Raw genomic sequence first — 16282 nt, 5'->3', positions numbered from 1 at the left:
AAAAAAATCCCTCCAAAAACACCCCTAAATCCGTAACAAATTGAAGAGTTCAGATTCAGAAACAAAGAGATACCTTGATCTAGGAGATCCGAAGTCAAATCCGGAGACAGAACGAAGCAAGGGAGTACAGTAGAAGGAATTTTTTTTTGTCAGATCTGAGGGAGCAAAATCCTTGTTATCGGAAAGGTATGTATTTTTTTATTATGTATTTTTATCTAGGTTTTAGCAATGTAATTTACTTGGGAAGTTAGTAGAGACCGGCTTTGGCCGGGCGGGGTTGGTGCCTAACACCTTCCAACCCCGTAACTTGATCCCCGAATTCAGATTTTTTATAGTAGATTAGTTCTTTTTATCCATGTTAGAGTCAGTTTGGTTCCTAGACCACAATAACTAGGTGGCGACTCCCAAACCTCAAGGGTCAAAAGCGGATCCGCGCACCCCGCGGATCGAGGGCGCTTTCACTTTGGCATTCAGATATCGCACTATCTACCAAAATAGATTTGCTATCTAGTTTGCTTCAACCCTCTGCCAAAGAGGGGCATCTGTAGACACCCCATTTTTGCACTCGCTTGATTAATCAACTCGTCAACCCGATCGCAAGGATTCCCAATGATGGATGTGTATTCCGTTGCTTTATTTTGTTACCAGATGTGTTTTAGAAATCCGGATGAGGTATCTCGAATTGACAAAACCTTTGAAACCACGCTACGCTAGGAAAATACGACCCCAACATAGAAATCATCATCTTGCAGACCAAGAAAGAAACTTCACGATAAAAATCACTAAAAATTACCAAATTACCAAAATATCCCTAACCTCAAAACAACCCTAGAGCCTACGTTACGCTTAAGAAAACTCTCTCGAACACATAAAATAACAAATCGGAACCAAATAAATCATTTCACAATTTTAAACAGAATTTGACAAAATTACGAAAATGCCCCTCGTAAAGTTCACAACCATTTCACACAAAAAACTTCATAAATAACAAAAAATAACATTCTCATTGAATTCCTTACGAAAAACCGATTCTAAAACATCATAGAACATTAAAAACTGACTTAAAACGTGAAAAGTCCTCTCCGGGGGCAAAACGGTAATTTCATAATTTTCATAATTAAAAAATTCGAAATTAATAAATAAAACATTAAATAATTAAATTTAAACATTAATGAAATTAATTTAAAATTTTGAACCTAAAAAATCGATTAATCGAACTCTCAAGCAAAATTGTTGAGGGTTCGTGGGATATTTCTTTAAGGACCCCTCCATTTGGGGGTCCAAAGAATTAAAGATATTTTAGAGGGGGGTTCTCCAAAATTAAAAGTAAATCAAGCAAGACTGAAGTCAAGGTACTAAAGTCAATCAAGTGAGACTGAAGTCAAAATTAAAGTCAATTAAGCAAGACTGAAGTCAAAATATTAAAAGTCAATCAATTAAGACTAAAGTCAAAACATTAAAAGTCAATCAAATAAGACCAAAAGTCATAATAGAATTATAATTGATTAATAACTCTATCTAATAGAGTTCTAACTTAAAAATAATTCTACCTAAAATAATTCTAATTAAAACACAATTCTACCTAAAACAAAGTCAAATTAAAACACAACTCTAATTAAAAGATCTCTAATTAAACACTAATTCTATCCAAATCAACCCCTAAAAACATCTATAAATAGAGGTGCTCACACCCTATTTTCGTATCAAATGAAAAACCCTAAGAGAAGAAGGTCTAGAAGCCCCATAGCCCCCCAAAAACCCTAGTTTTTGAGCCCCAACTCCTTAATTAACATCCCTCCTTCAATTTTAGTCTAGAAAACACCCAAAAGCCTTCTAAAAACACCCACAAAATCCGCAACGAACTTGAAGAGTTCAGATTCAAAAACAAGGAGATACCTTGTCTCGGAGATCCGAAGTCAAATCCGGAAGCAGAACAAAGCAAGGGAGCACGGTACAAGGAGTTCTTTTTATCAGATCTGAGGGAACCAAGTCTTTGCCATCGGAAAGGTATACCTTGTATTTTTATTTATTTTCTTATCTAGGTTTTTAGCAATGTAATTTACTTGGGAATTTAGTAGAGACCGGCTTTGGCCGGGCGGGGTTGCTGCCTAACACCTTCCAACCCCGTAACTTGATCCCCGAATTTTTTTTTTTGTTTTAGATTAGTTTTTATTCCGTTTAGAGTCATTGATCGGTTCCTAGACCGTAATAACTAGGTGGCGACTCCCAAACCTCAAGGGTCAAAAGCGGATCCGCACACCCCGCGGATCGAGGGCGCTTTCACAACATAAATATTTATAACTTTTAAGCTATAAATGGAAAATAGTTTTGCATGCCCCTCTCCATTTTACTTGATATTGGTCAATGTTGGAGATGCTTGCATCTTGTTAGCAATCTCCCATTTAATTCTTGAAAATTTCAAGAATTTTTTTCATTTTTTCAATGAAAATATTATTCTTCGAATTATTGAAATATTCTGAATAATTAACTTATTTTAAGTTAAAAATGAATAAAACACAGTTTTTATAAAACTCGATCGAAAAAAAATGTTTTTGTAACCTGTATGTTGCAAAGTGTAAACTTGTAAGTTGTGACGTGTAATACAAATTGACTTGAAAGTCGCAGTACTTCAAAATTTTGGGGGAATCCACCTTTTTAAGTGACAAATATCCATTTTATCTTTACAAAATAATGACATGGTCTTCTATATTTTTTTGAAATTACTTAATTTTTCAAATTGATGATTTATCCCTTGATTGGTCTTCTTTTATAAACCAACGGAACAAATGACCCTCGTTATCACCACCATCATCATTACCATCACCACTATATCATCACCTTTACCATCACCATTAACATCATTGATTCATCCTCACCATCATTACTAACATCACTATCATAATACGGAATTTTTTATTTTTAAATTTTTGAAATAAGACGGATAATACACAAATGAAGCATATGCCGCATATTTTCCATTTGTCAAATTTGAAACTAAATTTTTATAATCCAAAATCGAATGAAAATCGAAATCGAATTTTTATCATATTCCGAATTGCTAACAGGGTGATAGCATGCCTCTTTTAAGGGTCTTCTATAAAAGATTAGCATAAATGGCCCAAATGCCCTCATATTCAAATTCTAACAGATTTGATTTTCCCCTCAAAAATCGTTATCATCATCAATCATTATTTACCAGATGACTATGAAATTTTTGATAAAAAGGTAAAAAAAATTTACAACACATTATAATAAGGGATTAAAGACATTTTGGTCGTTTTACTTTAGTATCGCAGACACCCAAGGTTGATGGGGCTTGTCATCAGTGCGAAATAATTTAACTTTAAGCGTTGAGGGGCCATGTGATTTTAAATCTCGTCTAAGTTGGTCGTGTTATCTCATAAACTCAGCCAAGTCAATCGGGTTTTTTCTATTAAAATAATTAAATTTTTTAAATTTTCAATATCTATCCTATAACTAAAACGTGATTTTATGACTAAACTTTTTCTACATCTTATTTTATTAAAAAATTATAATTACTTTAATTTAAATTTATGTAAATCAATGATTGTAAACGGAGTTAGAAAAAAAAAAAAAAATTTAAAAATTCATGAAAATGACTTCTAACGACCCCAATCGAAAAAGAAAGTTACAATCTCACATACGGACCCTTATTAAATCTTGGAGTCTCCAAACTCAATTAAGATGGTAAAAATCCAAAAAACGAAGAATTCCTAATGTAAGGACATTCAATCCAGAGAAATGTGGGAGATAAGAAAATATTTACTACATGTCCTGTCAAGTAACCACTGAAAACTTGAGAACCATTTAGAAAGAAACCCTTCCACACAAGGGTCCTTCTAAGTAATATTCCCATATAGTAAGTAATATCAGTAATAAGAAGAATGCCATATACAAAGCCTGAGTTCATCATACAGCTCCTTCCAATCCACCTCACAATCCCAAGAACACTACAGTACAATACTACCCCCCCTCCCTAATAGTAGAAAGGTTAGAAAGAAGCTTCTTATCATCCCCCCCTTCTTCGTTACTAAAAATACCAAGTTCTCTCCATAATTGCTTGCTTACTTGCTTCCTCTATATGCTCTCCTCTCCTATTGCTGGGCACATTGCACCCTCTGGGCACCACCACCACCAGCTTCATCCTCATCATAGGCCTCCTGTGCCTGTTTTCTCCTCATCTCCTCTTCAATGTTCACATCATGTAGTGTTGTCTCCTCGCATTCATCCAGCTCCATATCTGTCAACTCCACTGACGTCCTTGATGGCAACACCGCTTCTAGTGCCTTGCATTGCTCCATAGTCAATGAATCCGGAAAATCAACCGTGAAGTGGATGTAAAGCTTCCCCTTCATGAAAGGCCTCTGATACATAGGCATCCCCTCATCGTTGATTGCCTTGAATTGATCTGTTGTAGCTCACACAACATTAGTACAAGAGAAACTTGATAAAAAGGGTTCAATTACTGGGAATACTAGAAAGAAGCTTACCAGGCTTGACAACTTCCCCAGGATTAGACTTGATGAGAAGCGGCCTACCGTCCAAATGGGTCAATATGAATTGAAAGCCACAGAGAGCCTCAGTGAGAGACAATGTGTGTTCGACAAAGAGATCGTCTCCCTTCCTCTTGAACTTAGGGTGATCCTTTTGTTGCAGTACAAATACAATGTCACCTGTTACGGTGTCCGGCTGAAATAGAATGCCACCACAGTTAGAACCGCTGAACCCATTGATACAAAGCACAATTAAATGCAAGAAAAAAAAAATAATAATCAATATAAAGAAGAAGTTTAACATACAGCTTCATCAGCTTCTCCAGGGAAGGTTATCCTCTGTCCATTCTGCATGCCCTTCTCAACAATGACTTCCAACACCTTCTTCTCCTGCACAACCTTTTCGCCTTTGCACTGAGGACAACGATCCTTATCATTTATGATCTCTCCAGTGCCTTTGCATTCATTGCAAGGGTGTTGCATCTGTTGGATCATAGAGGGGCCAAGTTGCCTCATTGAAACCTTCATTCCTGACCCTTGACAACCTGAACATTTCATCGAGGCACCTGACTTCGATCCCTTGCTGTAATTAGTAACATCAAACACACTTGTCAGCAGACCCCGACGACACCAAACCACTTCGAATGCAACTTTTTCGTAAGAGGTTAGCTGTGTGAAGTAAAATTTGACTTGTGACCATCTATTCAAAACAGTTTATCCATGCCTAATTATTACATCCTTCGTAATTATATCTATGGAATCTATGGATCATTTACTGATTCAGAGTTCTTTTGGAAGGGATATATGGACTTTTTTCCTTTCTTTGTTCCATGCTTATTAGATCTACCTCCCTCATGTTATCCTTTCAAAATTGCTGATCCATTCCAAACCTTTTCGCAGAAAGAGAGAATTCAACAAGTTCCAACACCTTTTCCAATATGTTAAGAGGACGTAGAAGGAAAGGAATGGAAGAACCTTTGAAGGAAGGAGCAATCAGTTCATGGAACACTAATCAGTATCTTAGGACACTTACATTTTTGGTGCAAAATGTTAGAATAATTTAAAAGTATATTTTTTTAGGACTTCCATCTTTATGTAGGGACCTAGCGTGTTAATTCCTTTTTTATCAAAAATGAAAAAATTGAAGCGTAATAGAGATGAAAGTGAAAATTAACACTAAACCACTTACCCATTGCATTTGGAACAGATGACACTACGGGAGAGTGAGAGCTTCTTCGATGTCCCAATGTACAAGTCCTCCAAAGACACCTTCAGGGGATGAATGACGTCCTCTCCCCTTCTCTGCCTTCGGCCTCTGCTGCTGCCACCGCCTGTTTGTTCATCCACAATTCAAATTACCATTCTAGGTCTTCTCCATATAATATAAAGTTGAAAAAGATCAATGAAAAGAGTTGAAGTTCTTACCTCCAAAAGGATTACCACCAAAGAAAGACTGGAAGATGTCAAATGGATCATGGCCACCACCACCTCCACCCATTCCTTCCTTGAGAGCGTCCTCACCATATTGATCATATATTTCACGTTTCTCAGGATCACTCAGAACCTCGTAAGCCTGAGCTAACTCTTTGAACTGCAACAACACAGAACCCAAAGTTTTCAATTTCAGTCCAACTGCACAACAATTTCCTTCCAACTGTATTGATTTAAATATTAAGACCAATAGAACTCTAAAACCCCTAAAGAATCACCGATCAACAATACCTCCAATCCTTCATAAAATTCAACAAATAAGGGAAAAGCCAATTAAATAGGTGACTTGACAATAATTTACCAATTAATCACCAAATATGGTGACAATGTCACCTTTCAATCTCAAACAATATATATTCTTCAAACATCAAATCTCAAGAATAAGATAGGATTTTTAGGGAGTTTGAAGATGATTGGTTTTGGGGTTTCTTCTCAGAAACATCAATCGTATAATACCTAAAATTTTCCCACATCATTTATGAAACTTTCCTAAACATATGCAAATGAACCAAACAGAAGCCTACCCAAGTAATTGCCGAATACGAAATTGATTACTAATCAGAGCAGTCCAATCACATATATTCACGAAAATTTACACTGCATTTTCTTGAAAATTTACAAGCATTATTAATGGTAGAGAAGATTACGCAATCCATTAAAAGGTCAAGAAATCCAGATCAACAACTCAATGTAACAGACCAATTAGAATGATTCTTTAAAAGACTTTCCGCTATAATTGACCCTTAAATACGAAGCTCAAATGGAATAGAAAAGTGACTCCCAAATTTCCAATCCAACAGTTATGATTAGCGATAAAGAATTAAAAACATGGACTAAAAAAAGGAGAAAAATTGCAGTACCTTCTCCGGATCCCCTCCTTTATCTGGATGATTCTTGATGGCTGCCTTTCTATAAGCCTTCTTCAAATCATCCTGCGAAGCGTTCTTCGAAACTCCAAGAATTTCGTAGTACTTGGTATTATCGCTTTTCTTAGGCGCTCGGCCAAACATCTTCGCTCAAAAGATCAAAACCCTCAACAATTCAACCAAATCGGAAACCAAAACAACCAGATTAACCCCAAATACCAGATCTACTCTCACGATTTCTCTAGCTAAATACCTATAAGAAATCAAACGATCTCAATTCGCTCCTTTGTTTTAGGAACCCTAATTTCCAGATTCGAAAACCTATCGACAGCTCTGAAACCAAGCAATCTCTCTGTTTTTGTTTCTTTCTCTTTTTTCACTGAAAACCGCCGAATTGAAGGTTTTGATCAGTATTTATAGAGTGGTGGTTAGCAGATTTTTAGAAACGAACGGTCGAGATTGAGTTTCGCTAAATAAGTTTCGTTTTAACCACAGATTAGGTTTAAGAAAAGAAGACTCTAGAGTTCTCTCTTGGTTTCTAGACTAGATGTCCTCTTTTATGGGATCAAAGACTCCAATGTAAGGTAAGAGATCCTGACCGTTGATTCTTTATGGACGGCTTTGAATGTCCTTCTAGAGAGTTCCGAAATCTAGAAACCGCTTGGAACAAATAATAATAATAATAAAATACGAAAAATAAAATAAAGAGAGATTGACTCGGGCGGACTTAACTGTTGCAATTTTTATTAAAAAAACTCCCTTGGAGTTCGACAATTCCAAGGGATCCTAATTTATGAAGTTTGTTACCCACCAAACCCCATTTTGGTTTTATCAAATTTGTTACCCAGCAAACCTTGGATTCGGGATCCATGTCATAAATTTAAATTTATACGATTAATTTGTTACTTAACATATTTAGAGCATGGTTTTAAAACTCGTTTTGACGTCTCGTCTTGTCCATGAATGAGAAAAAATCATCTTACACGAGATATTCAATTTATTTGAGTTGGCTTGGATGAGATTTTAAAAAATACCTTAGAATTAGAACAAACCATGTCTTTAAGACGACTTGTCAACTCATCTCGTCGGAGGATGATACCAAGACAATTTGGACAAGTCATCTCGATCTTAGACGAGATTTAAAACTATGCCTTGGAGTGGATTCTAACCGCATAAATTAGTGACATCCAAAAACATGATTTGATGGCATAAGGTTATAAAAGACAAATTTTAAGAACTTTGAGGAAAAAATAGAAGAAAAAAAAATGTTAATTTCTACTATTGACTTTTAGTTTTAAATTTGAGAGTTCGGTAGTCATCCATTTTCAACACTTACGCTCAAGTTTAAAAAAGGTTTTTTTTTTTATTGTTTTCTTTTGAATCCAAGTTTTTACATTAATTCTAAAATCTTGTGGTGTTGGTTTTTGAATTTAATAATCCATGTGGGCCCAACATTCTTTAGTTAGATTTGAAATTTTACTAAGTCTTGCTAGGTGATTCATATGATAAGTTCTGCTCAAGTGACAAACTCGACGAAATAAGGGAGTTTTTGTAATTAAATTGCATCAGATAGGTAAATCTCTAAAATAAAAAGCTTAGATCCTCTACTCTAAGTAGAATACTACTCTACTTGCAGCCTAGCCATGGTTTTTGTATAATGCTCGTTATCATTGGAGTATCGTAATCTATTTTATCACCTCTACTGAGAATTGACCCACAACTCCTAAATGCACCGTGAAACACCTATGACGTCTCCACACAAGGAGAGCTAGGTGTAGGGGTGAAATGTGAGATCGATTGAAAATGGAATAATGAGAGAAAGTTCAATAGATATTCGTTTGCACCAAAATTTGAAAGAGTCAAAAATGATTCTACTTTTTCATTTAACATTTTTAGTATCAAAGTCATTTTCATCAAAACAAATAAAATTACAATCTCACAAGAAGCAAATCCTATGTAGTAGTTAATTAATTCTTATTGTACCCTCTTGTACTTTTTAAATAGTGGAGAGAACTTCACATTAGGAAAAAAAAAACACATACATAGACATCAAGATTTAAGATTTGTTTTGGTCTAGATCATATTTGAAAAATAACAATAAAATCTATTTAAATTTTTAAAATAATTATAGAAAATTTAAAAAACACACATAAAATCCTAATTTTAGTAATACATGTGCATTTGCACATTCCACCTACTCGTTTGTTTATAAAGATGTTTAAGTAATCTAATATTTAGATTATAACAAGAGAAGGCCAAAAATGCCTCCATTTTTTACATTTAACCTTATTATTATCAATCTTATTTTGCTCAAAACAAATAAAATTATAATTTCTAGAATTTTAAAATTAGAAAATTATTTTATTATTATATTCTCTACAAAAACACCCTAGTAAATATTTTAAATTAAAAAAAGGTCTTTACAATCTATATAATAAAACACAATTATATGACCCACTTTTGTGGTAGACAAATCTAGATAGGATAAACATTCCAACCATTTTTTTCATCTCTTCACCTTTTCTAACTTTACTATTTTTGCTCTTTTAGTTTTTTGATCTTTTAATTATTAATTATTTTTCATATTTTATTCTTTAATCTAAAAAATCTTTAATAATACCCTTAATTTTATTTTTATTTTTCACTTTTACCCCCTTAATCCCAAAGTGGATGATCATGTCGTTGGCACAGGCAAACTTTAGTGCATTAAATGATAATTATAATATAAAATTTAATCATGCATAATTCCTTATTTTTGGAGTACATGTGTCACCTACAAATTAAATATTAAGAAAGTTTTTATTAACATACCATTTTTTTTACTTATAACATACTAATCTATGGGTGGAGTCTTTGTTATATATTTTCCTTTGACACAGACATCCACTTATATTTCCTATTCCTTCTCAATTTCAACAAAAGACCAAGACTCCAAATCCTAATTTTATAAGATTTTATTTCTCAAAATTTGATTTGATTGAAGGATTGTATATTAATTTTTTTATTATTTAATTAAAATAAAAATTGTCCATTTTATCGAGTACCCCATAAATGTAAAGTATTTGTAGGGTCAGTCCTAGTTCCAAGGACTTTATAATTGGATGTGAAATAAACAAAAATTAGAATTAACATTTTATTTGGATTTGGGTTTTGTGTGTATAAGGAATCAAACTTAAATTGACCCCTTCACACCCCGAACACATGCAAAAAAATCAACACTTTTCTATACGTAAGCTCGACACATTTTCAATGGAAGCACCATTGTAAAATTAATTTTAGTAAGGTGTACATTTTGAAAAATAAAATTTTGAGATATAATGATAGTTACAAGGGATTTTGAGTCAATAATTAACTAAGAGCATTATCATCCAAAAATTATATATATCTATGTCCATATATATATATATATACAAAAACAATGGTTTTTCAAAATATGGGTTAGAAGTTTTGGATTGAGCTGATTTTTTATGAGGATAATCTTTACGATGAGAAGATCATCCTCACAAAAAATTAACCTAATTTGAAACTTTGAAATCCGTCAATAGTGATTACTAATTATTGGTAAAAATCGATAGTCCACATTCTAAATCACTTTTGATGGGATTAGAAGTTTCAGACTAGGCTGATTTTTTGTGAGGATGATCTTCTCATCATAGAGATCATCGTCACAAAAATCAGGTTAATCCGAAACTTTAATCCCTATTTTGAAAAACCATTGTTTTTACTTATATCCCATGAACTTGCCCTTATATATAGAACAGATCAAGGGACATATGTAAAAACAATGTAACATTAATAAATTTTCAAAATATGGGTTAAAAATTTTGGATTGAGTTAATTTTTTGTGACGATGATCTCTATAATGGGAAGATCATTTGAAAAAAAAAATCAATTCAATCTGAAACTTCTAATCACATTAAAAGTGATTTAGAATGTAGATCGTCGATTGTTTGTCAATTTTTGCCAATATTTTGTAAATCACTTTTGATGGATTTAGAAGTTTCAGATTGAGCCGGTTTTTTGTGAGGATGATCTTCTCATCATAGTGACTATCCTCGCAAAAAATCAACTCATTCCAAAACCTCTAACCCATATTTTGAAAAACCATTGTTTTTACATATATCCCATGAACCGCCCCCATATATATAACAGTTGAAGATTCATGGATCGTCCAATTTTTGTAAATCACTTTTAATGGGGTTAAAAGTTTCGGAATAGGCTGATTTTTTGTGAGGATGATCCCCTCTTCATAGAGATCATCCTCACAAAAAATCAGCCCATTCTAAAACTTCTAACGCATAAATTGAAAAAATGATTGGCTCTTTTGGCTTCTCATAGAAATGATAAGTACTTGTCACATTTTTGTCAAACAACAATTTGGATTTTGACTACACCCTTGAGTGCCAAAAAACACACGCAAAAAATACAAATAAAAAATTTCTCAATTGCATTTCCAAATTTTTACTAAATTATAAGTATAAGATTTGCTTTTACAACATATCATGATAAGAAAATTCTCCAAGCCAATGTTTAACATGTTCATATCGCCACCTCGAATAAACATATTTGAACATAATGCCATCAACCCAATCGCTAAATATCATTAATCATGTTGATCCGAGGTTCTAGATCAAATCTTAATAGGCTTAACTAATTTGGTTGTAATTCTCACAATCTTATTATGGTTCCATCTAATTTAAAATTTTAATTATATTGCAAAAGCCAAAATTTTAAATTCGACAAGCAACCTTGATAATTGCTAGGGAGGGTAAAATGAAGAGGATATATTTGTCATTATATAAACTAGAGGGTGGCATATGCAAATGCCCATATATCTAAAGGACTTATTGTAATTTAAAATATTGATTAAAGAGTTTTGAAGATTACATAGTAATTAAAAAATATATTTTTGTAATATTAAAAATTATCCAAGCTGATTATAAGGTTGTGGGTTGCCATTTTCTTATTTTTGACCAAAATGACCCTGATTAATATTAAGTTTGACCCCGATCAAATCTTCAAAATGACATATCTAAATGTATCCAAACATAACAAACTTCTTATCAAAGTATACCAATATAGGATATGAACCTAATATATCAATAACCTTACTAGGGATGCAAAATTGGCCCACCTGGCCAGTGCTCCCCACCCCAAGAAAAAATAATTAAATATAAATTCAGGCCCTACCTGAGCCCGAGTTATTGATGGGTAGGCCAGGCCTGGGCCTATGGTTCTCAAGCCTGGCCGGAAATCCACCCTATATAAGCCAGACCCTCATTAGGCTCTCACCTATTGCACCCCGAAACCCCCCTTATTTCTATTTTTCTTTTTGACTTTTTTACCTCTTACACCCCAAAAAGACCTATTTTACTTACTCCCTTAAAAAAAAAAAATTAGAAAAAACCCAAAAAAATCGACTTGTCTCGAAGCGGTGCACAAACCAGACCAATGGTTGTCCCATTGCCACTCTTATTTTATGTTACCACCTTATCATTACAAAGTAGTATAACATATTCAAACAACTTTAGCAGATGTTTACAATTAGGATTAGGCTCATATAAAACTCTAAATCTAACAAATAGAAATCTAAATAGAGGGAGAGGGAGAGATAAAGTTTTTATTGGCACCCCAATTTTTACTTATTATCACTCATCGAATTTTTTAATGGGTGAATCTTCATTTTGTTGAGTTCAATATACCATTTAATTTTATTCTCAAACTCGTGAATTCTTCACTTTTTTAATATTTATGAATTCGTAGATATACCAATGAATTCATCGATTATAAAAGTGTCAAATTCACTCAAAATACATGTTTTGGGAACTAAAATGAATAGTATACCGAAACCAAAATTTGTACATAAGTTGTACACCTTTTTGAGAAAAATCCCCTTTTTAATTGGAATGTAACAAGTAGAAATTAGTGTGCTAATAGCAACTCTCATTATTGGTATACTAATGGGATTTTTGTTAACATGTCCCCTTATAAGGCACCACGTTAAGGTTTATTAAATACACTTGAAAATATAATTTCATACCATAAATGCCCTCAAAGTATATACCCTTAGGAGGGCACATGTTAACAAAACCCGTAGTAATGATGAATTGGCGATTGGCGCCAATCACCGACATAATTAAGATGAGGTGGTTGTGAACATTTAATTTATTCCAGTAGATCCAAAAGTTATTTAATTATTATACTCCCAATCCCCATCACCTACTACAATCAAACATTCTCTTTTGTTATTTAAGAATACCCTCGTATTTGTTCTGATTAAGATATTATTCATATCTTTCAGACTACTGAGCTGTGTTATAGTTGTGTGTACTGTATTTATATATGTGAGGCAACTAATGACGGACACGTGGAAAAGTAACAAAATTCATTGTATCACTAAACATCTAAGTTTGATGTCCATACCGGGTGGAATTCATTTTAGGTTTGTGAAATCATATTATGTCTACATTCTCCATTTTTTTTTCGAAGATTCATAAAACTAATTGTTGATTGATTGTCAAATATGTAACATTTTTACTTTTCTTTGTCAATTTTTTTTTTTTTTGGCTTTAAAATCCCAAAACATGATAGAACTTTGAGGGAGGTTGACGATAATGGAATTTTATAAGAAACCTAAAAACATTATTTATATATTCTAAGAAAATTTGCCAGAATTAACTAAGTTGAACCTTGTCAAATAATTACTGAAAATAAACTTGATTAATATGCTTGAAATCATATTAATATATAACATTAATTTTAATAAAAATTAATTTGTAACAAATTAAAAATCATATATATATATGGGTCGGGTTCTTACGACCCCTATTACGACTCACATTGAGACACACCGTTTTGTCTTATATGGGCAAAAATGGTTGGAATGGGCTGATTTTTTGTGAGGATGATCTCTATGATGAGGAGATCATCCTTGCCAAAAATCAGCTCATTATGAAACTTCTAGCCCCATGTTTACAAGTTGAAAAATTTTAGACCATTCCAAACATTTTTGCCCATATAAGACAAACGGTGAGTCGCAATGTGAGTCGTAATAGGGGTCGTAATAACGCTATCCTCTCTATATATAGGGAAATGTTCAGCAACAAACATTTTGGCAAAACATTTTTCAAAACATGGGTGGTTAGAGGTTTTGGAATGGGCTAATTTTTGGTGAGGATGATCTCTACGGTGAGGAGATCATCATCACCAAAAATCAGCCCATTCCAAAACTTCTAACCCCATAAAAAATGATTTACAAAAAATGGACGGTCCACGATTTTTTAACTTGTAAACTGGGTGTAAAAGTTTTGGAATGGGCTGATTTTTTGTGATGATGATCTCCTCACCGTAGAGATCATCCTCACCAAAAATCAACCCATTCCAAAACTTCTAACCCATGTTTTGAAAAATGTTTTGCCAAAATGTTTGTCAAAATGTTTGTCGCTGAAAGGGACCCATATATATATGGGAGCGGTTCAGCAGCCCCTTATATATGCTGCCACACATGGTGCCACGCATTTTTTGTAAATTACTTTTGATGGGGTTACAAGTTTTGGAATAGGCTGATTTTTTGTGAGGATGATCTCTACGGTGAAGAGATCATCCTCACCAAAAATCAGCTCATTTTGAAACTTCTAACCCAAGTTTACAAGTTGAAGAATCGTGGACCATCCAATTTTTGTAAATCACTTTTGATGGGGTTAGAAGTTTTTGAATTGGTTGATTTTTGGTGAGGATGATCTCCTCATCATAGAGATCATCCTCACAAAAAATCAGCTCATTCCAAAGCTTGTAACCAATGTTTTGAAAAATGTGTGGCACCATGTGGGGCACCATAATGGGGCTGCTGAACCGCTCCCTATATATATATATATGGGTCCCTTTCATCAACAAACATTTTGGCAAAATATTTTTCAAAACATGGGTTAAAGGTTTTGGAATGGGCTGATTTTTTGTGTGGAAATTAGTGAAAGGGAAACAGAGTTATTTCCTTAAACAACTTCTCTGTTTTGGATTTAGTTTTAAAAAAAATAAAAAATGAGGGACTTTTATAAAAATACATAAACTCTTTGGAATTGACGTCTAACACGTTCTCAGCCGTCAGTTTCTCTTAATCCAACGTCTGAGAAACATGGGTTTCTCAGACGGTTTCTAACACGTCCCTCGAACCGTCCCCATATATATATATATATATATGGGTCCCGTTCAGCAACAAACATTTTGGCAAAACATTTTTCAAAACATGGGTTAGAGGTTTTGGAATGGGTTTATTTTGGTGAAGATGATCTCTACGGTGAGGAGATCATCCTCATAAAAAATCAGCCCATTCCAAAACTTCTAGCCCATGTTTACAAGTTGAAAAATCGTGGACCGTCCATTTTTTGTAAACTGTTTTTTATGGGATTAGAAGTTTTGGAATTGACTGATTTTTTGTGATGATGATCTCCTCACCGTAGAGATCATCCTCACCAAAAATCAGCCCATTCCAAAACCTCTAACTCATGTTTTGAAAAATGTTTTGCCAAAAAGTTAGTCATTGAACGCCCCCTATATATATATAGGGAGCGGTTTAGCAGCCCCATTATGGTGCCCCATATGGTGCCACTCATTTTTCAAAATATAGGTTACAAGCTTTGGAATGAGCTGATTTTTTGTGAGGACGATCTCTATGATGAGGAGATCATCCTCACCAAAAATCAGCTCATTCCAAAACTTCTAACCCCGTCAAAAGTGATTTACAAAAATTGGACGGTCCACGATTCTTCAACTTGTAAATTAGGGTTAGAAGTTTCAAAATGAGCTGATTTTTTGTGAGGATGATCTCTACGGTGAAGGGATCATCCTCACAAAAAATCAGCCTATTCCAAAACTTGTAACCCATCAAAAGTGATTTACAAAAAATGCGTGGCACCATAAGGGGCTGCTGAACCGCTCCCATATATATATATATAAACTTATCCAACAAATTGAATGAATGTTGAATAAAAGCCATTATAGGATTTCACAAAATCTTAATATTCACACAAGGACTAATGAGAGTAGTTTTGTAAATTGGGATGCCATCAATACACGTTAATAACTGTGATTGATCGATCTGAGATTCTGTGAAATCTTGAATTGATTTTTTATGAGTAATTTTTTTTTAATAATCTTCAGTTTAGTTCCTAAAACATAATTTTTAAGCATAGTCACAAAATCAGAATATGGGCTTAGAACGACAAGGAATTTTTATTTTGGAAAAACTTAGAAAATGAGAAAAAATGATGAAACATAAAAATAAAAAATATATTTAAAATTATGAAAAATGTATATATCTAATAATACATAAATCATTTATCTTAATTTATTCTATGTTTTCAATATAACATGTTCTCAAATATAATTTTACATGTTATGATAATAAAAAATAAA

General features: G+C 33.5%; 1 protein-coding gene across 1 annotated transcript; it reads right to left on the bottom strand.

Moving 5' to 3' along the window:
• Positions 1-3671: 3671 nt before the first annotated feature.
• LOC147400177 (dnaJ protein homolog) lies at positions 3672-7271 on the bottom strand. The gene is made up of 6 exons (XM_086445777.1): positions 6866-7271; positions 5940-6105; positions 5704-5845; positions 4821-5097; positions 4512-4710; positions 3672-4429 (listed from the first exon to the last, which is right to left on the bottom strand). Exons 1-6 carry the CDS (start codon positions 7013-7015, stop codon positions 4116-4118), a joined length of 1248 nt encoding a protein of 415 aa, XP_086301903.1. The 5' UTR covers positions 7016-7271; the 3' UTR covers positions 3672-4115.
• Between the last annotated feature and the right edge of the window lie 9011 nt (positions 7272-16282).

The sequence above is a fragment of the Akebia trifoliata genome, chromosome 6, assembly GCF_017979445.1.
Source record: "Akebia trifoliata isolate Shusen 1 chromosome 6, ASM1797944v1, whole genome shotgun sequence".
NCBI classification, from domain to species: Eukaryota; Viridiplantae; Streptophyta; class Magnoliopsida; order Ranunculales; family Lardizabalaceae; genus Akebia; species Akebia trifoliata.
Note: the sequence above shows the minus strand (reverse complement) of the source record. Positions and strands in the feature narration are given on the sequence as shown.